General features: G+C 42.6%; 2 protein-coding genes across 9 annotated transcripts in view; one reads left to right on the top strand and one right to left on the bottom strand.

Moving 5' to 3' along the window:
- HAPSTR1 (HUWE1 associated protein modifying stress responses) overlaps positions 1-25,822 on the bottom strand; it is an 824,185-nt gene that overhangs the window by 246,481 nt on the left and 551,882 nt on the right. The gene's annotated exons all lie outside the window — the stretch shown is intronic.
- MAPK8IP3 (mitogen-activated protein kinase 8 interacting protein 3) overlaps positions 1-25,822 on the top strand; it is a 72,079-nt gene that overhangs the window by 43,070 nt on the left and 3,187 nt on the right. For 3 of the 8 annotated variants that reach the window (XM_050713740.1, XM_050713739.1, XM_035548787.2), the window contains 21 exons: positions 1,992-2,049; positions 3,006-3,158; positions 4,748-4,829; positions 6,602-6,732; positions 7,529-7,585; positions 8,040-8,210; positions 9,930-10,056; positions 10,924-11,019; positions 12,621-12,782; positions 13,746-13,911; positions 14,390-14,575; positions 15,212-15,398; positions 16,243-16,365; positions 16,605-16,685; positions 17,214-17,281; positions 18,751-18,899; positions 19,766-19,937; positions 20,072-20,185; positions 21,563-21,601; positions 24,938-25,117; positions 25,392-25,535. In XM_050713740.1, coding sequence (XP_050569697.1) covers positions 1,992-2,049; positions 3,006-3,158; positions 4,748-4,829; positions 6,602-6,732; positions 7,529-7,585; positions 8,040-8,210; positions 9,930-10,056; positions 10,924-11,019; positions 12,621-12,782; positions 13,746-13,911; positions 14,390-14,575; positions 15,212-15,398; positions 16,243-16,365; positions 16,605-16,685; positions 17,214-17,281; positions 18,751-18,899; positions 19,766-19,937; positions 20,072-20,185; positions 21,563-21,601; positions 24,938-25,117; positions 25,392-25,535 — 2,646 coding nt within the window. Of the gene's footprint in view, positions 1-1,991; positions 2,050-3,005; positions 3,159-4,747; positions 4,830-6,580; positions 6,733-7,528; positions 7,586-8,039; positions 8,211-9,929; positions 10,057-10,923; positions 11,020-12,620; positions 12,783-13,745; positions 13,912-14,389; positions 14,576-15,211; positions 15,399-16,242; positions 16,366-16,604; positions 16,686-17,213; positions 17,282-18,750; positions 18,900-19,765; positions 19,938-20,071; positions 20,186-21,562; positions 21,602-24,937; positions 25,118-25,391; positions 25,536-25,822 lie in introns of all 8 variants that reach the window. The other 5 variants (XM_035548792.2, XM_035548791.2, XM_035548795.2 and 2 more) reach the window with 5 other exon arrangements.

Here is a 25,822-nt window from a genome sequence, read left to right as displayed (position 1 = left end):
TTTTTTCCCCATGAGTAAGGCTTTCTCATTACAGCCTGCATGAAGTTATCTCACAGTATCCACTCTGTGGCTGTGGGATGGCTTCACCCATTTCTTTTTTGCAAGACAAGCCCTTCACACCTCTCCCTGGTTAAAGCATCAGGCTGTGACTGTATCACACAAATTAGGTAGTTGTGAAGGCACTGATGGCTGGGGCACTGTATGACTTCAGTTCTCTGATAATAGCTCACTCTCTTCACCAGAATTCCTTTCTCTCCCCGTGACAGGCGCAAGGAGTGATAACTAACTCATGAAGAGAAGGAAAACAGTCCAAAAAACCCACCAAACACGAGGAGGAACCCTTTCCTCTTATGTTCCTCAGCACCCATAACATCCTTGTGCCATTTTTATGTCTTACTGGCTAAATATTTGTTTGATCATTTACTAAAAAGGAACAAGAGAAACATTTAATAAATGTTGTCTATATCCTGTGACCTCTGGATTTTCTGAACAACATAAATGTCTTGAAAGAAAAGGCTATGCCTTACTCACCATACCAAACCAAAAATGCACTTCAGTTCACAATACAGTTACTGTGTCACATTTTGTTTGCAATATTGCTTGACACACTATCCAAAGAACACCTTGCCTGAAACATCAAAGTGATTATCTGTCCACTGATTTAAAAAAAAATAATTAAAAAATGCTGCTTTTTACTCATTCCTGCTGGGAATTTGCTTTTGCCATCATAAATTCATCCCATCTGACTGTGGGAAGAGGATCTATTTGTTTGGGGTGTTGTGATGTGTTCTCACTTCTTGTATGCTGCCATGTTTCTCTAACTTCCATTTACTTAAAGTTTATGTTGTTTTTCTTTTACTGTAAATACTAATGAGCAAGTAACAGTTGTGAAAAATGCCGATGTCTTTACTGGAAAGGAAGAGGTAGTTCAGAGGGCTGAACAAGGAGCACTTCAGCACAAACACTGATTGTTGTGATACCTCTTAATGCTCTAGGACTTGTGTTGAGAAATAAGCTGTAACCCTCAGCACTGTCCCTTGAAAGAAAGAGGTCTCCGTGTCTTATATGCTCAGGTAGCCTCTGTTTCCCATTGTAAAATAGAAGCTGATCCTGGGATTCGGCAAGTCCCCGGCAGCAGTAAACAGTCCAGTTATGGTTTTGGTCCCTCAACTCTTTTCTGTTTGGTTTTACAAAATACTGAATTCAATCCTTGCTCTTAGCTGCAGACTTTTCAAAGTCTTTTGAACCTAACCTGCACATTGCAGCTATTGTACATTCGTGCCCAAGTGGAAGTGCAGGCATCTGATCTAGGTGCCTTCTTGAATTTGGTCCTTAAGTGATGGGCCTGAGACTCCAAATTGTAAACACCTATGGGAGAACTGTTAAATAGTGGAGCAGTGGACAATCTAAAGTCCTTTTAAAAGTGTAGTGGTGGAAGGTTGATAATGGGAAGCCTTTCATGTGTATCAGACTGGCCACATCCATGGTCCCAAATCTGTTCTGGGAAGCAGGATGTTTGACTTAACTAAGACAGAAAGAAGAGCACCGCTGTGCAGATCTGGCCAGCAGTTTGGACAGTGTTCTGCTGTGCTCTGAAGAACCCATGAGCTTCTAGCTTTTTCCTGTATGAATGAACATCAAAATGTTTGTAATAGCTCATGGTTGTACCAGGAGTTATTGACTTAATTTCCCCTAACTAGTACTAGTGAAGGTCTCTGCTCTGTCCCTCTCTAGGGATTCTGTTAAAGTTGAGGTAAGAAGCTAGGTGTGCATTTTTGCTGTTAGCTGAAGGACACGTGGGTGTCTTTGTGCTGCATGGTCTTCCAGCAAGAGGCACTCTACTCTCCATAGCAGGACACAGAAGTGTAGGGAAGCCTAACAAAAACAAATGCTCTTCCTCGAGTCTGAGTCAGTCAGTGCCATACAGGCTTCGTATTTCTAGGAGAGCAGATGAAAACTGCCTGACCATTTTATTTATTTATTTTTTCCAGGAATGGGCAAAGAAGTGGGGAATTTGCTGTTGGAAAACTCGCAGCTACTGGAGACCAAGTAAGGAACTGTTGCATGCTCTGAACTGCCTGCCTGGTTATAAATGAGCTATCATCCTGAAGTAGGTCTTGGCGAGAACTCCAGCCTCACTGGGGCTTGCTTGTTTATCTAGCAGGCTCTCTTGAATACCTGTTGTCTTGAATTGTAGAAGAGAAATTCCTCTTCTGAGTGACTTTCCTAGCTGTTTCCTTTCTTGCAGGCACTTGGGTGATGTCTGTGGACATGTGCCTGTAGGGTCTGATTCTACCTGTGAAATCAGTGGCAAGCGTTTCATTAACTTCAGTGGGAGTCTAGATGGGTCTGGGCCTCTGTAAGGATATTGCGATTTTTAAGTTATTATTTGCAAGGTTTGGTATTTTGAAAGAAAATTTTCTTACTGTTGAGAAGAGTTTTCAGAGATGTAATAGTTGATAAAGAAGAGCTAGACAATGTAATTGGCTTATCCCGTGTGAAAGGTTGGCAAACTAGATAGTAAAGAAGCTAAGCAACAGGGGAGAGGAAGACAAAGTAATCCTAAGGGTGATAGTTGAATAGTTATGGCGGGAAGCTGCTAATTTTAAAGATTTTAAGATATTTCAGAACTGATTAGAAATGCTTGTGTGTGTCACCTTCATCCACAGTTATCAACAACTACAGATAATATAAGTTCTGAAAGGTGTTTTTGGAACCTTAATCCTATTAAAATAGACTTGAACCTCCTGCACCTGATGTTGGTCTGTCGGTAAGAATGCAGGACTAGACAAACCTCATCATGACCAGCTATGGTGACTTCTGTTTTCTTCTGCACCTCTTTGTTGCCAAAATGTGCTTTTTCATGACTTATAGACTGACTGAGTTATTTCAATGTGCTCATTTCAACTCTCCTTGTAGTGCCTGTGAGTTTAGTTTCAAGTCTCTCTTATGGACGGCTGCTGTTTTTGGGCATTTTTGCTTATTGTCCCTTTCACACCTTTAAGAAATGCTTTGAACGTTGTGAAGAATGATTTGATTGCCAAGGTGGACCAGCTGTCTGGAGAGCAAGAGGTGCTGAAGGGAGAACTTGAGGCAACAAAGCAGGCCAAAGCCAAAATGGAAACCAGAGTCAAAGAGTTGGAGGAAGAGCTGAAAAGGTGAGTGATTCACTGCTGCCCCAGGGAGCTGGGGGAACCTGAGCTCTATCCTCAGGTAGAGGTAAATCTACCTGTTCTTTTAGTTTTACTGTATTTCCCTCATGGACATTAGTATTGGAATTCAAAGGTACCTTACAGAGCATTTCAAGGTTTGTGGTATGTGGCTGAGCTATTTCTAATGTTTTAGGTTGTTTTTTATTGGTTTGAAATAGATTATTGAACCTTAGAAAACCTGCAGAATTTTCTCCCCAATGTTAGAATTCCATTGCAGTGATTGCAAATGTAGGTTCCCCAGACTAAAGCGTTCATTATTTCAATTTGCAATTTTTTTTTAAAAAAAAGGAATTTCTGGAACAGTTGTTTTGAAGAAAACTGTTAAAAGTTTGATGCTGGCAGTGGCCAAGACAGTTCTGAGAGGGATGAATGCCCATTAATTTAATGAAAGAGCTCATGCAGATTCCCACAAACAATGATTAAATGTCACTATTTAATTGTTTCAATGTTCGAGTTAAGAGTAAGAAGAGGGAGAAGAGATTTTAGAGCCCTATGCAGGTAGCATTTGGAGATATCCCATTTCTAATTTTCCACTCAAACTAGAGAAACCTCAGCCTGAATGCCTAGCAAAGCCTGTGAAGATTTCATATCCATAAGACTATGTATGCCCCATGGGGCTCGAAGATACATAATTACATTTTAACTAGCTGTACTATCAGCACTGTGGTATCTCAGATTCGGTGGACAGTGCTTAGTTTGCATCTGGAATCTGAAAGGTTACCTCTGTTGTTTTGTAATTTGAGCACAAAGTCGCTAAGAATAACACAGACTGGTCTCTTCAAAATGTCTGAAGTGAAGGCAATCTCACTAGCAGTGGAAGTAGATCTGATTTTTTGAAAATGCCTTTTTGAATCTCTCATAATGTATGTAATATATTATGCAGTATGGACATGGACTTTTAACTGTCTGGTATGCTTTTTTTAGGAGACAGAGATGGCATTTCTGCACTGTCTTTCTTGCTAATAGAAGTTCTTGTAATTCAAATGGGACTGAACCTCAGTATGGGGCTTAAAGAAATTAAAAACATTCAGATAAATACTTTAAATAGTTTATTAACATGTATTTGGTGTTCTCTTCTTTACCATTATGACAAACTGATCTTCATATTAGAGGCTTTTTACTGCACTGAAAAGAGAAGCAGCCTAGACGAGCTTAAGCTAGCATTAGCTGTTGATGATGGCTCAGTTTTACATGATTAAGATCTCATCAAACATTTGAATATAGATTATGGCTCAGAAATAGCAATTGACAGTTTTGTTCTGGTGGTCAGTGTTTTGGGGCCTGGTGCTTAAATCAAGTGTTCCAAAGAAAGGGGCTGATGTCAATGGAGCTGTTCAGAGTAACAAGCTGCAAGAGGGAGGAATCGTATCAGAGAAGAATCTCATAATGGGTGCCTTGTGATGCATCCAGTTCTCCCTCCAAATGACTTCTCATCGTGAATAGAAGATTCTTTCCCCAAAACACCTCACAGAGAGCCCACCAGTTGTAGTCACAGTATTACTTGCTGGTTTGATGCATTTCTTCCTGTTTCCTAGAGTGAAATCTGAAGCGATTGTTGCACGACGAGAACCCAAAGAGGAGGTGGAGGATGTAAGCAGCTATCTCTGTACCGAATTGGTATATTACATTACTAAAATGCCTGTGGGGAAAGGGGGTTTATGTACTTCTGTATTCATATGTGATACCTGAGATGCAGACTGATCTGTCTTTGTTAACAATGAGGGCAAAGCTGGTGAACTGCAGGTTGTTGCTATGAGATTATCTTTGCATATGACTTGCAAACTGTAGTTTGGCAAAGACGAACAGCTGACACAGTGACAATAAAGTGCACAGTGTGCTTTCAGCAGAACAGTTTTCGAGCAGTGTCCTGCTCAGCACCTTCCCATTTTACCTGGTTTTCATCACTTTTGCATGACAGCCTAGTATTTTCTTACAGGGTCTTGTGATAGTCAGCCTTCTTGAGAAGACCTTATCTCATGTTGGCAGGGAAGCTGTAAACTAAGAGGACTTTGTGCAGTGAAACTTGGGTTTTATAGGCAGCTTTGCAGCAGTAACTGTCTTCTTTTAACAGTTCTGTAATCTCCAGTCTTGCAGCATTGTTTTTCCTCATTATTTTGTATATATAAGCCAGTACTGCCTATTTCAGAGTACAGGCAGAGAAGGCTCGTGACAGCTCTTTAGAGTGTTTTGGCTGAGATAGAGGCTTTTCAGCAAACTCCACTATAGCCAAGAAATAAGCAAACCAGAGGGTAAGAGGGAGATCACCTGTAATTGTCTCCTTTGCTAGGACAGGAAATTAGATACACCTCTTTTCAATATTACCATGTTCTTCCTCTCCAAGAGGTATTGAACAAAGTCTAATTTTAGCCTAACACTCCTGACTTAACTGGGATGAAATTAGTCTGTTGATAATTTAGGTAGGTAGTAAAGTTTTCAAGTTGTTCTTGTGAAATGCTGAAGAGAACTGGATTGTATTTAATATGAGCTGACAGGAGGTTTGTTTATTTTTTATTTTTTAAGGAGATGATGTGTGTAAAATTCCTTTTCATGTATATAATTCTTGATTTGACTGGCCGTACAGGTTTATTCCAAGTCCAGGGAGGCTGAGGAGGGACTTGGTTAGTTTGTGTTAGTCCAGCTCTCTGCAGTACTGCATCAACCAAGCTGTGATTGGGAGTTGCCACAGTTTAGACACAACCCAGTGTCACTTGTAGTAAAGAGTTCCCAAAATTGTTAGAATTTCTTTTGGGGCAGATATTTTACCCAGTTTAGTTGTCTTATTCTCATTTTCCAGTCCTCAGAAGAGGCATTTAGAATCTCTTTGCTGTTGCCTTCTAACCCAGCGTGACATGTGCCTTCACTGGAAGGCTAAATTGTGTCACCAAAAAGGAAAAGGCCTTTCTTTAATTTCTTGTGCCCTGTGCCTTTATCAGTGTGTACTAACAAAATGCCTTCTTCCTAGTCCTCGTGAAGGGAAAGAGAACATAACCTGGTGTTCCCTGCTGCTTGTAACTGAATTTGCTACTGAATCTTTTTCACTAAATCCTTGTTTTCCAAACTTTATGGACCAAGGGACCACTGTCAGTTCTCAAAATCCCTTGCAGATTACCAAAACACCTTAATGACAATAGTCCTTGGGTAGGGCTTTCAGTTTGGTGATGATTCTAATTCTGCTTTTGATGGGTTTTCAGAACACCCACAGGTCCATGGGCCATGGTTTGGAGATCACTTGTCTAGAATTAGCACCTGAAATGGGAAAGGCAGGGGGTAATCAAGCAAACAAGGAAGAGCACTAACAAGTATTTCTTTCTGTCTCCTGACTTGCCCTATACTAACATCAATCCCCTTCCATCTTTTGTTGGCTGAAGCAGTGCTCCTCCCCTCTGCAGGACAACATTCCCATAGCTCAGCGACGTCGCTTCACCCGCGTAGAAATGGCAAGGGTTCTGATGGAGCGCAATCAATACAAAGAGAGATTGATGGAGCTCCAGGAGGCTGTCAGGTGGACAGAGATGATCAGGTGAGGCTGGATATTGGTGAACATTCCCATTTAGGACAAAACCTGGCCATGTTGGACTTTGAGCTTTTAGCCTTGAAGCTCTTACCAAGATATGGGAGAAGTTCTGAAAGTTTTCCGGATGGTAAATTCTTCTGTCCTAATACCTGATTCTTTCTCTCATATTCCTGAATGTGGGCTGCAAATGAAGAGTTGCCACTGTTATTTGGAGATACCGGCCAGTTGTTTGTCTTGCTAGTTTCTTGTGTGCTAATTAAGCTAGAAGCTATAGGGAACAGGGTTACTTCTAATTAATTCATTCATTTGGCAGTGGCTTAAAATGAATGTGATGCTGGGGTTTGTAATTACCAGACTAATACTGTGGCAGTGATACTGTTGAAGGGAGTTAATAAAGGAAGTTGCCCAGAGAAGTCGTGGATGTCCCATCTTTGGAGGTGTTCAAGACCAGGTTGGATGAGGCGTAGGCAACCTGATCTAGTGGATGGCATGGGAGGGAGGTTGGAATGAGATGATCTTTAAGGTTCCTTCCAACTCAAAATGTTCTATGATTCTATGGTAAATCATTGAATTGAACACACTTATTTGCACTTAATATCAGTATTGAAATATAAAGTAGCTGGGTGTGCGTTCATAAAAATGACTGCATGTCAATTCCTCTGTGTTTTACACATTGTTAGAAAGTTTCTAGAATGAATTCTGAGTTTTGGCATGGTTTCCTTAATGGAAATGGCCTGCTGGTTGGCAGAAATTTGGGCAAAAGATGCTGAAATTAACTTGATTCTGTTGTATTTATCCTTAGAGCTTCCCGTGAGCACCCATCCGTCCAGGAAAAGAAGAAGTCTACCATCTGGCAGTTGTAAGTTCTTTGGTGGTCTGTGTAAGATTAAGAAAAGGGCAAACGTTGTCATTTCTACTTCATACAGCATCTTAACAGATTCCTCCTCTGATGTTAATGAGAGGTCAACTAGAATTATTCTTAGCTGAACCCTTTTGCCTTCAAGGGATTCCTTTGTCCTTAGTGAAATTAAAATCAGATCTGAACATCCCTATCATTTTGTTTTACAAGCTGGAAGGGCTTATGAGTGCCCTGGGATGGAAACTTAAGTACACTCAGGATCAGTTTGAATAAAGGGGTGTTTTCAGAAGGACTTTGGTTTTGGAAGCTAAAAGTGCAGTTTTCATGAAGCGCTTAAAGTACCTTAAAGCACCTACCTTGTTAGCACGCATTGTGATTTCCCTGTTGTGAATCTCTGCTATGTTGTGTCCCCAGGCTCCTTTTCTAATATTTGTTGGCCTTTTCCTGTCCCTAGCTTCAGCCGTCTATTCAGTTCCTCTTCAAGTCCCCCACCAGCAAAGAGGACCTACCCATCTGTGAACATCCACTACAAGTCTCCAACGACAGCAGGGTTCAGCCAGCGTCGCAGTCACACCATGTGCCAGATCTCCTCTGGCAGCCGCACCCTGGAGTTCTTCCCTGAAGAGTGAGTCACGTACTGTGCCCCAAGCCACGTTCCCCCATAGCTCTTCCAGATAGCACCTTTTCTTAAAATAAGCTGTTTTCCACTGAAAAATAGTTTCTGTGCTGTTAAAATGTTTAGCACCCTGATCTTTCACTCATCGGTTACTGTACTGCATGGATAAGCTTAGCAAACTGGCAGCAACTTGACTCTCCTGAAGTATGGCTACTATGGCTTCCTAGGCCTTTCTAGGTTCATCTCAGCAGGGACCGCTGTTGGCCTTGAGGTCGGCCTCAACCCTAGTTCTGTCCTCATGTTTGCAGACTGTGTGAAAGAATGAAGTAGGACTTTTGTGGTAGTTTGGCAGTGCTGGGACAGTGGGTTGGAGAGTGTCTTGCCCAACCCTGTTGACAGAGACTTCAGGTGAAGACAAAAGTTCTCTCAACATCACATTTGTGATACAGTATTTGATTTTAATTTTAAGTATGCTAAAAAAGAGCCTCTAAATATTGCTACTGCAGAGTTTTCTCCCTGTCCTTTATGTCTCTGATATGAGGGGGAAAACTATTCTGTGCTTTACTTGACTTCGGAGTGTCTGTGTTCTACAGCTATGAGGCTGTACAGTCTGTAGGTGCTATGTTTTTGTGGAAGGACTTTGGAGAATATGATGATAAAGTAGTGTAACTTCTGCAATGTCAGGTGTTTGCTGGAAAGTCAATAAATCATGAGTACACAGATTTTCTTTAGAAAAAAAAAAGAAGGTTAAATTTATATTTTATAGTTACCCACTGCCTTTCTTCTGTTCTTATCTAGTTACCATAGTGTAACCATTGCATGTGGTGTCTCAGGCATTTCAAAACTGCATGAAATGGTGTGTCTAACAGCTGTCAGAAGCTGTTTGTTTTCTCATCCTCTTGTCAAGGGAAGAAGCATGTGCTGGAGAGTGTTTTGTTTTAGGGGTTTAGTTTAAGTATATTTTAAAATTTTATTTTAGGTATAATAATTTAAATATAATTTTTTAAGTATATGGTTTAGGGGTTTTAAGTATGTGTGTCATTACATGTGTGTAGAGGTGTTTTTGTTTTGGCTTGGATTTTTTTCTGATGTTGTTCATACCTTGGAGTGATTCTTTAAAAACCTATTGAGAGATAGGACTGATATTCAATCAGCATTTTTTTATATTAAATTGTACTGTAAGAGCTCACGGATCAATTTTTCATCTTACTTGTGCCACAGCTGGCTTCATTGTGTTGAAAGTTGCCGTTTCAACAGTAATTAGTGCATATTTTCCCTGTCAGTAGTGAAAGCTTTAAAATGGACAGAAAAATAAATAGTTGACAATAATAAAGAAGGACTCAAAATGCCTACCTCATGGAGACCTTAGATAAGAAACTGTAGCAGCTAAGCAAAAGTTGCTATCTCATAGATGGTCACATGGAAGGTTGGTTCTGTTTCTGAAGGGATCTTGGAAGATTGTAGTGGAGATGATTATGATTTGGCCTGCCACATCATTCAGGTAACAGGGAATTAGAGATTAGGATTGCCTATGTCTGCTTCATAACAGTGTTTTTCTTTCATTTCCTGTATCTCCTTTTCTCCTTGTGCAAAGATGGATTTTTGCTGCTTTGTATTCTTAAGCTCTTTTGTCTGAGTTTACTCTCCCCATGATGACAAAGTCTCTTAACCTTCTGCCTGTGTTTTTAACCACAGACTGAAAAGTAATGCTGTTGCTTCCCTCCTTAGTGACTGCACATCCTCAGCACGTCGTGAACAGAAGCGAGAGCAGTACCGCCAGGTCCGGGAGCACGTGCGGAATGATGATGGGCGATTGCAGGCCTGTGGCTGGAGTCTCCCTGCCAAGTACAAACAGGTAGATACCATGCCCCAGAGAGGCTGAGGGGAAGTAGACACTGTCTTTCTCAGTTATACCAGTGAAGACCTAACTCTCCCACTGGTAACTTTAGCCATAGTTGTTAAATACCTCCAGTTAGGGTTATAAGTGCATGTCTTTTCCGTATGATATAATTGCAGGCACTGAATAAATTAATCTTTTCTGTATTTCTGCTGCAGTCAACAGGGGAGCATTCTTCTTTGTAAGGGTGCTGAAAGAACCTAGTCTAAAACAAAAGTAATCAGTCTTTGTCCAGATCCCAGTCCTTGTTTTTACTTCCTTCATTATTATAATTGGAATTCAACATGAGACACTTCGTTTATACCATGAGAATTCTACTAGTTGTTTAGTATAAAAAAACCAAACGTAGTGCAGTTTGCACCCCCTTCTCCCCAGCAGTAACCCAAAATAAAATGTCACCAGCCTCATTTGTTGGCCTGCGGCTCCTTTAACTCTGGTCAAAGATCATCTGAAAAGAAGGAGTCTTGTAGTGTGGCTTGAAAGTGGAGGAGTTTCAGAACATGGTGGAAGAGAATGCCAGTGTTCTGGCTTCTGCACACTTCTGCACAGGGAGTGTCCTTTAACAACCCTTTGTCTGTCGCCAGTGCAGCGGATAGCCTCAGTTGACCATACCTCGTGCACCATATCACGGTGAGAGAAACAGTCTCTCAAGTTCCCATCCCTGTAGGGATTTTTTCATGCAAGATGTCAGATGAAGCATCAACTGCTATTGGCAGCCACCCATGAGGCTAAGAAGTTTGTTTTTGCCATATTGGTTACACTGCGGTTGCCGTAGCCTAGTGGTTACGCCTTGGTACTGTCTTTTCCATTTCCTCTTCCCCACAGCTGAGCCCTAATGGTGGTCAGGAAGATAATCGCATGAAAAATGTCCCTGTGCCTGTATATTGTCGCCCACTAGTAGAGAAGGATCCAACCATGAAGGTATGTTGCCTCTGCACACGATTGCAGTCCAGAAGTGGACGTGGAATAAACAGAACTTGGTCGCTAAATACATGGTTTTTACAACAGTCTGCATTTTTTGTTCATTCCAAATCCTACCTTCTGCTTCCTCTTTTGGAATGGTGGTTTCTAGTGTACGTAGGGAAAAGTACCACTCGTACATAATTCTCAGCTGATTCTGGATGCCAGCTCCCATGTCTGTCATACAGGTTTTGCTTTTTTTGAGACATACATAATATTAGCAACATCTTACACTATTTAAAGCTTTTGTTAAGACTCCTTAGGGTATAAGGCTCCGGGGCAGATGTGTTCTACAGCAGAGTGGGGGATCACACATTTCCTCATCCTTCCTTTTGGTTCCACTCTTGACCGGGAATAAAGTTAACAGTGAAAAGGCTAAAACTAGCTAGAGAAGATTTTTGTGAAGCTGTTTCTATCAATACATTGGGTTTACATGGCAAGTGTTTGGGAGCAGGGGGGCTGCAGGGAGCAGAGCCCAGAAGCTGCCCCGTGTTATATAAGAGCCAGCTTCAGCCAGCTCCAGAAGGGACCCGCTGCAGGCCAGAGCCAAGCATGGATGGGGGGAAAGTGGTCTTAGTTTGCTTTTAGTTTCTCACTGTTCTAGTTTGTTAGTGATAGGCAATAAATTATATTCATCTCCCTCCATTGAGTCTCTTCTGCCTCTGACAATAATTGGCAAGTGATCTCCCCATCCTTATCTCAACCTCTTAGCCCTTTCCATCATATTTTCTCCCCCTTTTCCTTTGAGGAGGGGGAGTGAGAGAGTGGTTGTGGTGTTTAGCTTCCTAGCAGGGTAAAACCACCATAATCAATACTAGAATGTTTTCAGTAGAATTGCAGTTGAGAATAAGTGATCCTCTCTCTGCAGGTAGCACATTTATCTGCTGTAACTAGTTGTTTCTAACTAAGCAGTCTACCATTAACTTCACCAAAATTTAGTGCTGATTTTAGACTTCATTGTGATATTTAAGTTGTAAGAAAATTTTTAATGCTCTTAATTGTTTTTAGAAGGTTGATGTGATCTTTAGATAATATTCTGTTCAGTATATTTTTATGATGATTTTAGGACAATTTTTGCTGGCTTAGTTCCTTGAATAGGTCTCTAAGATCAGACAAGCACTGATTTTGGGCTAAGGGATATGTGAGGAGACAGAAGAGTACAAGGGTGGGAGGAGAACTGAGGATCAGAAGTGCACTGGGTGTGCAGTCATTGTCAGTTTTGGTTGAGTATAATGCTTCTTATTGTACCCCAGACTGGTAGCAGCTTCCATCTTGCTTTGCTACAATCACTTAGGAATGCCATGCTCAGAAAAACTGAGGACATTTCAGAAGACTGCTTTCAGTTATGTACCTGATTTATTATTTTTATTTCTTTTAAATGTTTGACACATCTGTTAAAAACTTGGTGATTTTTGCTAGATTGCAGAGATCCCTTTTCTTACCTACATCAAGCGTGACTGTCCTCTGGTAGAAATCAACAAGATCTATTATTTCTACCTTAATGTTTTAGTTGTTTGGTATGTTTACACAGTCTGCTTCAGATTTCTGTTTCTGTTGTTTAGCTGTGGTGTGCAGCTGGAGTCAATCTCATGGGATGGAGACCTTTGGAGCAGGAGTCTGGGAATGGGCAGAAACTGGATCCTGGACGTGATCCCCTCACTTGTGATCGGGAAGTGGAGTGCGAGAACAATAAAAGTAACCACACCTCTCCTGAAAAGAAAAAGGTCAGTAAAGAGAATTGACTTTTTTTTTCTCCAGTGTTCTTTCTCATTCCATCTCTCACATGTCCTCTCTTCTCAATACCTTTGTATTACACTTACTACATATATAGAGAAGTCATTTCTACATGCACTACTGTTGCAGTATTTCTGAGACATTTTCTTGTGGGGGAAGGTTTGTGGTATGGTTCTGTCAGGAACCCTGTGTAATTTGGGATAAATTATCCAGGATAGAACTTTCCAACTTCAGCTTTTGAAACGTTTGGAATTTTTGAAAAAATTGCTAATAATGAGGACAGTTAAGGACTAACAAGCTTGCTAGGAAGACTATGGAGTCCTCATCACAGTAAACTTAAACAAAAAAACCAACATCATCATCAAAAAGCTTTAAGAAAAGTATAGACATAGTAAAGTCTGTAAGTTCATTTGGTTCAGAAGATGAAGCTCTAGAGATGTATTCTGGCTCTGTTTTTTAGTATTGTGGTGTTTGTTTGTTTGTTTTTAAGAACCAAGCCGTTCTTAAGAATACAGATACATATACAGATAATACAGCATTTTATCCTTCCTGGTTTGTGGAGTTGTTCACAGCTGTCTCACACCACGGTCATATAGTCTTTCTGTGATCAGCATGCTTAAGCTGATAGTTTGAGTGCATCCCAGCTTCATGGTATTCTGTCCAAAGTGAGTGTTCAGTGATATTAGTCAGATATCTCAGAAGACAAATTAATGGCCAAATTTCCCTGGCCCTAGGGAGCCAGACAGGCTTTTGGCCACTGTTCCAGATACAAGTGCAGCAACATGAAGGCAATTTATGTTGCTCATATTGTTTGTCTGCACCAGCTAGGGATAGAGTTGGATCTTTGGAGCTGGTATTGTGGTCTTTGCATACACAAATGTTGCCAAGTAATAATATGCTCAGTCTGATCTGAGAGGAGCACTGATTCTGCCCATGTGTTTGCTCTCCTGAAGGCGAAGGAGTTCCATGAAATGGATGCCACATCCAGTCGTGTCTGGATTCTCACCAGTACACTGTCAACAAGTAAAGTTGTAATCATTGATGCCAATCAGCCTGGCACAGTAGTGGACCAGTTCACTGTCTGCAACGCTCATGTGCTCTGCATCTCCAGCATCCCTGGTAAGTACGGTCCACACACTGTCTGTGATCTGCACAAGGTCACCCTCTCCACTTAAGGAGTGACAAATGTAGCATCATCACTTCAGAACGAACACTTGGATGCTGCTGCATTCCGTAATTTTCCCTCAAAACTGTAACTCAAGATCTTGCCTTCTTGTAGGACACTTCTGTGGAGATCCTTCGCTCCTGAGCATTTATTGAGCATTTATTAAGTGGTTCCTTTGCCATGTAAAGGATGTCTCTTGGGAGCAAGAGTGAGCCTTGCCCAGGTTTGGGAGGGCTCTGTAGCTGTCCTGGATGTTGACATTAGGGATGAGGGGATTCGCCACAGTGTTGACTGCTGTTGTGATGCCTCCATGGGGCTATTGAACCTCGAGGATCAGTGTCTTCCCTCCGCATGGTGATCTCAGGAGTACTGCTACATTTAAATTAGCAGTGGCTGCTAGATTCATGGGAGAATCTGTTCTTTGCCCTTCAGCGGCCAGTGAGAGTGATTATCCTCCAGGCGAGATCTTTCTGGAGGGAGATGTAAATCCTGAAGAGTCATCTGGAACAGATGGTGTCTTGGCAGGAATCACTCTGGTGGGCTGTGCAACCCGCTGCAATGTGCCACGAAGCAACTGTTCCTCGCGTGGTGACACACCTGTGCTGGACAAGGGACAGAGTGAGTTCTGGGATATAAAACTTACTGGCAGTCCAATTATAGCTAGTTCCATATGACCTTCTAGTGTTACAGCTGCATCCTTCTGTCCCTGACTTAACTGCTTCAGAGATCTCAAGAAGTTTCTTAATGCAGTACATGAAGACCAAAGTCCCTTTCGTACTTTTATCTTTAGAGCCCTCCTTTTCTCTCCAAGTGATCCCCATCCTGCAACCTGGCTGTGGGGCTAATAGAGCAGAGTATTTTGGACAGGTTATACGTCTGCCCTGTTAAATTTGTTTCTGTTCTTCTCTCAGCTGTGGCCTTCTCCTCTCAACCATGGCTTCATGTTAAGTCAATTAAGCCTGTATGGAAAACATAATAATGCTCTTGCTGATTCCATACTGCAGTGGTAGCCTTGGAGAACTTCTGATGTTTTGCTAGTCACAGATGGTGCTTTACTTGAAAACTACCTCTGTTTCCCCATCAGAGCAGCAAACACTCTGGATAAACTGCTATCTGTGATGCAGGCTCGGGGGTTGATTGTATCTGCAAGGAAGGATAAATTAAAAAAAAATAAAAAAAAGAAACTTGATTTTAGCTAGCTTACAGCTCAGTCCTCAGCCCTTTGTACATCTCCCACTGTTCTTTGTCTCTTAGGTGAAGTGGCTGCTGTCTGCAATGGGAAGATCAACCAGTCCCAGTCCACAGAGGAGGCAACAGAAGCTACAGAGGTACCAGAGAATGGTACAAGTGAAGCAGACCCTATTCAAGCCCGGCCTGGGCCCCTCACAGAGCACGTGTTTACGGATCCAGTCCCTGTGCAGGCACCTCTTAGGCAGAATGGGTAGGCTGTCTGGGACCAATGTGTCAGTACAGTTCTTTACCAGCTCTGTTTTTGTAAGCTGTTTATGAGAACAAGCCTGATCTTCTGATAAAGGGTCAAACTTTTTTTTCAGTTTTGTGTCCAAATAGTATTACAGGTGAGATGATAAGGAGAGGAAGAAACGAACTGAAAATAAACATGGTTTAGCCAGCAGCAGATTATGTATCAGCTGTTAAAGAGCAAATATTTGATCTCTCAGTGTGAATTTAGAAATGCTGTTGAGACGGATCTTCCAAAATACACGTGCACTTAATGTTCTTACCAAAGGACCTTATTGATCCACGTGTGAAAATGATCATGTGTTTATTCCAGTAGTAACTCTAATGTGCTGTAAAGATTATGAAGAAAGCATAAATAATAATTATGTGCTGTAAAGATGATGAAGAAAGTCATTGCCCAAAAATTCTTAAGATAAATGTGTCTGATGTGATGGGCTGAGGAGCAAGGTGGAAATCTGGGATGAAAGTCATTCCTAAGTCATTCCTTGTTCCAGTTGTTCCTGAAAGTCATTCTCAGTTGTTTCTGTTGAAGTTAGAAATGAACAGAGAAATCATTGAACAGAGAAAATTACTGCTAAACACTGAGTTAACTTCTATGGCTGTAAAGCACTGGTTATTTGCTTTGGGGGAGAAAAAAGTTTTGCATGTTCAGGAGTCAAGCAATTGAAAAACTCTGAAGAGATGGAGGTGATGCGTATGTACAGATGCCCTTATCTGCCTGTGCAGTGCCAGCCTGTGAGCGCAGATGGGCATTCTGTGCATTGCTGTTCATAAACAATTCTAACAATGTTCTTTTGTCTCTTAAGGGAGAATGGTCAGCTGAAGGCAGAGTCGAGCACAGTACTGCCAGATCAGGAATCAAATGGGGATGCTGCTGGGACTTGCACCAGTGCTGCCCCCACCATGTGGCTGGGAGCACAGAATGGCTGGTAGGTTCCCCTTAGGCTGGCAGATTTCTGTCACCTCAGTTGTCCTCTGGCCTCCACTCATCCTCATACATCTAGTTTGCTTTTCGTTTCTGCAGTAGGGATTCATTACTAGTTCTGAGCCCTCAGCTCATCATGGACACTGTGATTTCACCTCACGTTGCACATTCGTGTCCTACTTTTATCAGGCTGAAGATGTGGGGCCTTGCTGCTAATCCTCCCTGATTTGTCCTTTCTTACAGGCTGTATGTGCACTCTGCGGTGTCTAACTGGAAGAAGTGTCTGCACTCAATAAAGCTGAAAGACTCCGTACTGAGTCTAGTGTAAGTGTGCGCTCCAAGGGATGCTGAAGGAGGAGGTTTGGTGACTGAGTGATGTCTTTGGTGGGGTGATAGTTCTTTGTCAGTCATCTTTTTCCTTACGCTTCTAAGTGCATCGATTTGTGAGGAAAATTTCCTGAGGATTTTGTTATTAGAAAGCCTTGTACTGATCCACTACCCCGTTCAATTACAGACCTGACCCAATACCATGAATGAGGTGCTACAGGACAAGTGCAGTATTGGGAAGAAAAAAGCAAAATTTCAAAAGGGTGTAAATTGGGTGGAATTTGTTGAAATTGTTGGAGTTTAAAGTGTGAAAGAGAAGTTAAACTAAACAGGAAATTGTTGGATAATCCTATTACACATAAGTATGAATGATCCTCTGCATTTACAGGATGTTCCTGCAAATGCTAAACTGAATGGGAATTGTAGACAGAATATAAAGAAGGTTTGCGTGGAAGTTAAAAATGAATTGTTAAGTTCTTTACTTCCACAGACTTTGTAAAAGTACTTACTTTCCTGTGATTTCAGGCATGTGAAGGGAAGGGTCCTTGTTGCTCTGGCAGATGGAACACTAGCCATATTCCACCGAGGAGAAGGTAAAGATCAATATAATAAAAGAAAAATAAGCTGGCCAAGAGTGCAGCAATGAATTAAATGCTCTACTTAGTCAAGAAGGAAAGGTGCTGGCTTGCTAGAGTACAAACACGTGGTTAAAATGCATAGCTATTTTACACATGTAACCCTTATCCTGAAACACCCAAGGCATACTTTAGCATAATTTCCTGAGGTTTTCTGGGGGAGAAAAAAAGTGCGTGTATGTGCTGTGTAAGCATATGTGGAGTGAATGTAACATGTCTAAGAATGCATATGCCATACAGTTGTTTGAGGCATGTTTGGTAAGATTAATACATTTGGGCCATAATCAGTGTTACTGGGCATTCACAAATCAACTGTACAGTGCACACACAGGGAGCTCCAAACCGCTCAGATGAGCGGCACCTGAGCAGATCACCTGTGCAGTACAAACAGGCCTGCTGTTTTCCAGGTGAGATGGATCTCTCTATAAATAGTGGAATTGGTCTCTGCATATGCAGAAGACAGAGCTGGATTTTTTTGGAAGTCTGGAAATCCCAAACAAGTAGAGCCTTCACATTGCACTTGGCATTTCACTTTTCTCGTGAAAAAAAAGAAAGATGTCTGAGTAACCTGACATGCCTTAATCATGTCATTTCAAGATACTTTTTTGAATTCTGTTTCTTGTCCTCTTCACTGTAGGAGATTTTGTTTTCCCTATAACCTCAGCAGTTCTTAAGCTGTATTCATACCCTGAGGCTCATGGGATTTTGCTAATTGTGAATAATATTTGTATATTAAGAATTTATTACTCAGTTGTTCATTGAGTAGCAGTTTATCAACCAGGGTGAAATGCAGAGATTTTCTGGTTTTGTGCAATCTAATTTTCAATTCAGCCTGTCTCCAGAGTTCAATCCTGACCATTGGCACATACAAAATGTTCCCATCAGAAATATGATAATGCTTCATCACCTAGAGGCAATCTGTCTGCAAAAGACACTATCTGCCTGATTAGGTAGCAAATTAGACCAAGAGAAGGAAGATCTGATTCCTCAGCCTGGATCTGACACTTCGGGGAAATAATGATGTCTGTCTGTGATAGGAGAAAGCCTCACCATGAACACTGTATGCTCCTTTTCCTTTTAAGTTTCCACATAGTCTTGTTAACTTGTCTTTCTTCTTCCCCTGCTGTTTTTGTTGTACTTGTTATGGAAGGGTGTTTACTTCATTACAGTCAAAGGATGTTTAAATTAGCCTGAGTTGGAGAGCCTACTAAACTGTGTGTTATTGGCATGTGCTTGGGAACTATAAGGCTGTGCCTGAAGTGGTTTTATGGGCTGATGGGAAGTTCACAGACATAAGCCAGGTCAGCTTTTCAGTATCAGCTAGGCCTGTTTACCTAGATATAAATAGAAAGGCAAGGGGATTCTGTTAAATAATGACATGTCATGAAGGAGCTGCATTGTTTTTCACCCTTGTTTTTTCACCTTAGATGGTCAGTGGGATCTCAGTAATTACCACCTCATGGACCTTGGTCATACTCACCATTCTATCCGCTGCATGGCTGTTGTGTATGACAGAGTCTGGTGTGGCTACAAGAACAAAATCCATGTTATTCAACCTAAGACAATGCAGATTGAGGTATGAGAGCAAATGTGTATGTATGCACGTACTTGTGTTGTATTTATTCTTCTAGCTGTTTTCTGCTATGGAAATGCAGAACATTTTTATTGTCCATTGCTGACTGTAGGATGAAAATTGTCAAACTGTCAGTCTGGGTCATCTTATGACACAATCTGCCAGAGAGGTATTTATTCCTTCCTCCCTTTGCAGAACTTAAATCTTTAGATAAGTCTGAACTGAGGACTTTCTTTGTCTTTACTAATGCTATGGGATCATGTACTGTACAAATGTATATCTGCGCTTTACAGCTCTCCTTCATGTATGGTCTCAGACTTCTCCATCTGTAGGCGATGAGGCACAAATGATGGATATAGTTAGCAAGTCCCAGTGGTCCCACTTGCCTTAAAAAAAAAAAAAAAACATTCAGAGCATTTTGGTAGAAACATTTATTCAGTACAATGGTGTTAGTACAAACCTCCTTAACAGTGCTTGGAATAATTCTGCTCAAAGAGAGAAGAAGTGCTGAAACTGAATTTCACATCAGTGAGCCAAGGCAGTTTGCTGATCTTCCGAATTCATACTAGAGCTGTGTCTTTACCTTCTCTACCAATCACATTGAAAGCGGTTGGTTTCTAAATGTTCCTGCTCCCAAAGTGCTCTGCAAAGAACATATTCTCTGAGGAGCTGCAACTCTGTGCCATGCGACTCCTCATTTCAAACAAGGGATTTTCTGTATACTATAGTTAACTTCTGGCATTAATACATTTTCTTCCAAGGCCTTTGAAACCCAAACATGCAATCTCAGTCGAGGAAAATAGAATATATGTGCAGATAAGTGCAGATCTTTTGTGAACTCACACCGGTCCACCTATTTTGCATTTCAGAAATCCTTTGATGCCCACCCTCGGCGCGAGAGCCAGGTGCGACAGCTGGCATGGATTGGAGATGGAGTATGGGTTTCCATCCGCCTGGACTCCACCCTGAGGCTTTACCATGCTCACAGCCATCAACATCTGCAGGATGTTGACATCGAGCCTTATGTCAGCAAGATGCTAGGTAAGGCAGTAGGGACTGTCAGTAAATAGTCTGTTGCTTACTGAGATCAGGGAGAAATGAAAATTCGTTAGAAGACCTTGCCCAAAGTCCTACAGTCTTAACTAACTCTACAATTCTTATGCACACTTACCTAGGTACTGGAAAACTGGGCTTCTCCTTTGTACGGATTACAGCTCTGCTCATTGCTGGCAATCGTCTCTGGGTGGGGACAGGGAATGGTGTTGTCATCTCCATTCCACTGACTGAGAGTAAGTGATCTTTATCAGAGATTGTTCTGTGTTGCCCTGAAAAGAACAGTGCTTTTGCATGTTATTTGTGCAGTGTGGCAGATGGCCCTGGCAGGCTAATATTTTCTGGACGTTTTTACTCTGAACCTGACACACCGTTGATCATAGCTGTGTTCAGAGAGAAGAGCCCTGAGTACGAGTCACCTTGCCCTTGGTTTAACTGTTCCTTAATTGTGGAACTAAGTGTGCAGTTAAATGTTTTTAGGCTATTTAAAACCAAATGGAGATTTGTTAAGGTTCCTTTCAGTTCAGTTGAAGCTATATTTTTCTTGGGGCACCAATGATGTCTCTACCATCTCTACGGTCTTCTCTTTTGACAGAGCAGACTGGTGTGAGCTGATTTTGTAGCTACTGGAAAAAAGGAGAAACAAAGCCTTGGAAATTGTAGCAAGTCTCCAAAAGGAGGCTCTTGAGTCACCAGGAAGATCTCCCTCGAAATTTTTATTTGCTGTAGACATCTAAGTATCTCCATGACAGTATTTTTCAGAAGCTGACCTCAGAAAAGCTTTTTATCAGTCAAGTAGAAATCAGTATCCTAACACAAATTAAACCTGGTGAAGAGACCTAGCAGTAGTAGTTAACAGGCACATATCTAGAGCTGGAAGTTGAATTGAAGCTCTCAGTAATTCTGTTCTGTACCTTCCAGTCAGCATCTAATTTCCTTGGTGGAACATTTGTTCCAAAACATAATGGGGGAGTAGGATTTGAGGTTGACTGCAGTTGCTTTCAACGGACAGCAGTGAAATGTACATTTTCTCACCACTGGTGGCAGGAAAGCTGAGAAGCAAATAGCTCTTGTGTAAGAGGAGCAAATCTGTTGTAATTTTCCTGGAAGTCAGAGATGAAGTTGTGTCTCCTCTAGGGCTGCTGAAGACCCTGGGGCTGACACCAGGAAGCCAATGACAGAGTCATCTGTACATTGTAAACTCTGTCTCACTTCTGAATCCCTATATTAGATCCCATTCTTTCTTGGTACTGTTGTCATAATTCTGAATTAAACTTGTTCCCTGCTGTAAACCAGTTGCATTATCTTTTGGTGTTTCTGTAAAAATGTGGTAAGCTGTAAACTTTCACTAGGAACTTTAGCAATGGATCTTTGTGACCATGGACCCTCTTCTGTCTCAGATACTATATTTATCCTTGTACGATAAGAGTAAAATGAGCAAGAACAGTGTTGGTATAAGCTGATCAAACCTGTAGTTCTTGTTATGGTTTCTCCAAGTTTATGCATTTCTGTTGCTCCCTGAATTTTCTCCCAGTAACCACCTTTTTCTTCTCTCCCATCCTACCTATCTCTTCCCGTGCCTCTGTGTGTTCCCACTCCCTCCCTGTACCTAGCTGTAGTCCTCCACCGAGGCCAACTTCTTGGGCTCCGGGGTAAGTCCACTGTCTCCTTCCTTCAGCTTGCACTCCTTTTGCACCTGCTCACCTTAGCAGTCATGCTTTTCTACCTTTCCATCCTGACATTTAGTTCTCTCCACCCATTTTTCCTCATCACTCTTTCATTTTAAGCTAGTCATCTGAGAAAAGTGAACAGAGACAGTAATGTAAATGTCATCATTTCCCATAGCCAAAACGTTTTTATCCATCTCATCAGCCATTCCTCCTTTTTCTGTATGTCAAAGGTACTTTACTCTTCATCAGAATCAGTTCCCTTGTTCTGGTAGGCCAGGTCTGAGATGGAGATCGTAAAGATTTAGTCAGTCAGTTCCAAGAAGCAGGAGTAGAATGTTCGTCCAAGGTCTTCCATGGTCATCCTTCGTTTTCCAAGGATGCTTCTCTCAATCAGTTTCCAGGCCAGTGGTAGTAGGTGCTGTGGCACCTGACAGCTGCAGATAATCAACCAAGACTTTTAACAAGAGAGACTTGGATAAATACTGAAGATTGTTTGGTTTTGTGCCAGTTAAGGCAGGGTCTGAGTTCACCATTCAGATTTATACTTACTTCAGCCTTTCCACAGTCAGAAAAGAGGATTTTTTTTCCCATTGTAGGATGTTCCTGTGGCTGTCCAGAAACATTATCAGCATGTCTCTTCCTTTTAAAGCATCTGGTATTGGTCACTGTGAGAAGCCAGATATTGAGCTTGAAGCCTCAAATGCCAGTACCAGCCCTGTCTGTCAGTCAGAGGAGCTGAGCCACTTGTAGATGCTTACAGTAAACCAAAGCACAGAGGTGTGCAGAGAGCTTTCATCTTAGGGATATTCTTGTCCCTGCACACATTGATTCCCATTCTTCTGTCCAAATATTTGTACTTACCTCAGCATCCTTTCATGAGCCTGCTAGGTAAAAATCTCCTTTGTTCCTGAGCCACTTAACAGCTGAAATCCAGCCCAAGCCAACATAGAGAACTACAGATAATTAACTAAGCAATTCAGTTCTCTCTGGAAATAGAGTGAAAGTGAAAGCCGTGTGATTTTTAGTACTGTTTGTGGTTTACTAATATGGGTACATGCAGAAGGAAAGCATCTCCTGTCCTGACCTCTGAGCACTGTTCTCTGTTCCTTGGTGAGTGGAAACATTCGCATCCTGAGAGCTCAGACGTGAAAGATGCAGGCCTCTGAGCTGACTTTGAAATCCTTGGAAGCTGTGGGTGGTGAACATCTATCTTTCTGATGTTCATTGCTTGAGTAGCTAATCTGCTTCAAGGCTAACTCAAGGACTAAGGAAGGCTCGTACTCTACTGCTGTGACATTGACTGGGCTGAGAGGCCTTCAGCCAGACACCGAGGCTGCTTTCAGCAGTCTGTGTGCTCAGAGCTTGGCATGAGCAAAGGACTTGACTTGGAAACCATGAAAGTATTAGAATGAGTCCAGAGGAGGGCCACAAAGATGATCAGAGGGCTGGAGCACCTCTCCTATGAAGACGGGCTGTGGGAGTTAGGGTTGTTCAGCCTGGAGAAGAGAAGGCCCCAGGGAGACCTTATAGTGGCCTTCTAGTGCCTAAAGGGGGCTACAGGAAAGCTGGGGATTGTCAGGGATTGTAATGATAGGACAATGGGTAATGGCTTTAAACTAAAAGAGGGTAGGTTTAGATTAGATAAAAGGAAGAAATTCTGTACTCACAGGGTGGTGAGGCACTGGAACAGGTTTCCCAGAGAAGCTGTGGTTGCCCCATCCCTGTTCAAGGCCAGGCTGGATGGGGCTTTGGGCAACCTGGTCTGGTGGGAGGTGTCCCTGCCTATGGCAGAGGGGTTGGAACTAGATGACCTTTAAGGTCCCTTCCAACCTAAACCATTCTGTGATTTTATGATAAACAGAAAAACTTCACCAGTTCCCAGAATAGCAATGATTCTCCAGGTGTACGTTAAGAGGCCTTAATGTGTCATGGGTACAGTGGAAATCTTCACTTACACAGCCAAGTACCAAAGCCGAAGGCTGATCCTAGGACAGGAAATAATTTCTGAAGGCTGGACAGGATTGCTGCTAGAGAAGAGACCTTCACTGGAACACCCCAGAGGCCTTCCCTAGCATGCCCGTCACTCTTTTCCACAGCCTCCAGGGGTGTGTACCTCATTAGTAGCCAAATACTAGAAAAATGTAGTTTGTTATGATGAATGGATTTACCAACCTAACAGAGAGGGACTGTACAGTCGTGTGTGGTCTCCTCCATCACAGCCCTCACATAATTCTAGGCTCAGTTCTAGGGCCAGTTCTATGCAATATTTTTATCGATGATCCGGATGCAGGTCTGGAGTGCTTCCTTAGCAAGTTTGCTGATGATACGGAACTGGGAGGCGCTGTTGACTCCCTGGGGGATGAGGGGCCTTGCAGAAGGATCTGGACAGATGGGAATATTGGGCATTCAGCAACAGCATGAAGTTCACAAAGGAAAATGCTGGGTGCTGCAGCTGGGACAGAGTAATGCCAGACACAGGAACAGACTGGGAGACAAAGGGCTGCAGAGCAGCCCAGCAGAAAGGGATCTGGGGGTGCTGGTGACAGCAGGCTCCATGCGAGCCAGCAGCATGCCCTGGCAGCCAAGAGAGCAAAGCACATTGTGCATGAAACACAGCATAGCCAGCTGGTCAAAAGAGGTGATTTTCATGCTATATTTAGTGTTGGTGTAACCCCACCTGGAGTATCGTGTGCGGTTCTGGGTGGGCTCCACGATATAAAAAGGGTGTTAAGGTCCTAGAGAGTGTCCAGAGGAGGAGAACAAAGCTGGTAAAAGGTCTGGAAGGCCTGCCTCCCCTGTGAAGAGAGGCTGAGGACACCTGAGTTGTCTAGCCTGGAGAAAAGGAGGCCAGGAGGCGACCTCCTTGCTCTCTGCAACTTCCTGAGGAGGGAAAGTGCAAAGTGAGGTGCTGGTCTCCGTTCCCTGTAACTGAGGATAGGACATGCAGGAACAGTACAAAGCTGTGCCAGGGGAGGTTCACATTGGACATTAGGAAAAATTTCCTTACTGTAAGGGTGGTGAAACACTGGAACAGGCTTCCTAATGAGGTTCCATGGCTGTCAGTACTCAAGAGGCATTGGGATAATGCCCTCATTAATATGGTTTAACTTTTGGTTAGCCCTGAAGTGGTCAGGCAGTTGGACTTGATGATCTTTGAAAGTCCCTTCCACCTGAACTATTCTATTCTATAAGACCTTTAAAGAGACTTGAACTTTTAAAGGTTTTCCTTCATGGCTCATGAGTTTTCTCTTTCATTGAGCCCCTTCTGTAAATGGGACCAAAACTATCATTAACAATGTTCCTTCTCCCTGTCCCCAGCCAACAAGACCTCACCCACCTCTGGAGAGGGCAGCCGCTCTGGTGGGGTCATCCATGTGTATGGCGATGACAACAGCGACAAATCTGCCAGCAGTTTTATTCCCTACTGCTCCATGGCTCAGGCACAACTCTGTTTCCACGGTCACCGTGATGCTGTCAAGTTCTTTGTCTCTGTGCCTGGTAAGGATGAGCACAGCCCTTCCTCATGAGGGCCTTGTACTGCTGTCCATTCTGTGGCAGGAGCTTGAGCTGATCTGCAGCAAAAGCTTATCTGTGCCGTTTCTTAGCACAAACAGTGCCACACAGATGTCACTGTGGCTCAGACATTGGTAGCTTAAACTGCAATGTCTTCTGAAGTTCACCAGCAGAAGGAATTGTCCTGTCCAATTGTGTTTGTGTGTTAAGTATGTGAGGGTTGAGCAGAGGCACTGACGGCATCTCTGTCCTGACCCAGGCAACGTCCTCGCAACCTTGAATGGGAGTGTGTTGGACAGCCCTTCAGAGAACCCCAGCACAGCAGCCACAGAGACCGAGGGGCAGAAGCTGAAGAATGTCCTAGTGCTGAGTGGAGGAGAAGGGTACATCGATTTCCGGATCGGTGAGTGCCTGCAGTGGGAGGCATCTGGAATGGGAAGGGGTGCGGGGATACGTGTGAGAAGGATCGGTGCTGTGGGGAGAGACATCTGGAAAGCAAGGCTGTTTTTCTCCTACCTCCTGCTGTGGGAGCAGATAGCAAGCATTTTCCTTGCACAGCACAAGGCTGCCAGACCCTGCCCCTGCCTGAGCCAGTAGTGCCATGCAGTCAGCGTGAGTGAAAAAAATAAAACCATCTGTGCCACTGGCTCCAAACATTGCTGTCTCACTGTGGTCACCTATGCTGGTCTG

This window comes from Cygnus atratus, chromosome 15, assembly GCF_013377495.2.
Source record: "Cygnus atratus isolate AKBS03 ecotype Queensland, Australia chromosome 15, CAtr_DNAZoo_HiC_assembly, whole genome shotgun sequence".
Taxonomy (NCBI): domain Eukaryota; kingdom Metazoa; phylum Chordata; class Aves; order Anseriformes; family Anatidae; genus Cygnus; species Cygnus atratus.
This window is presented reverse-complemented; position numbering and strand designations above follow the sequence as displayed.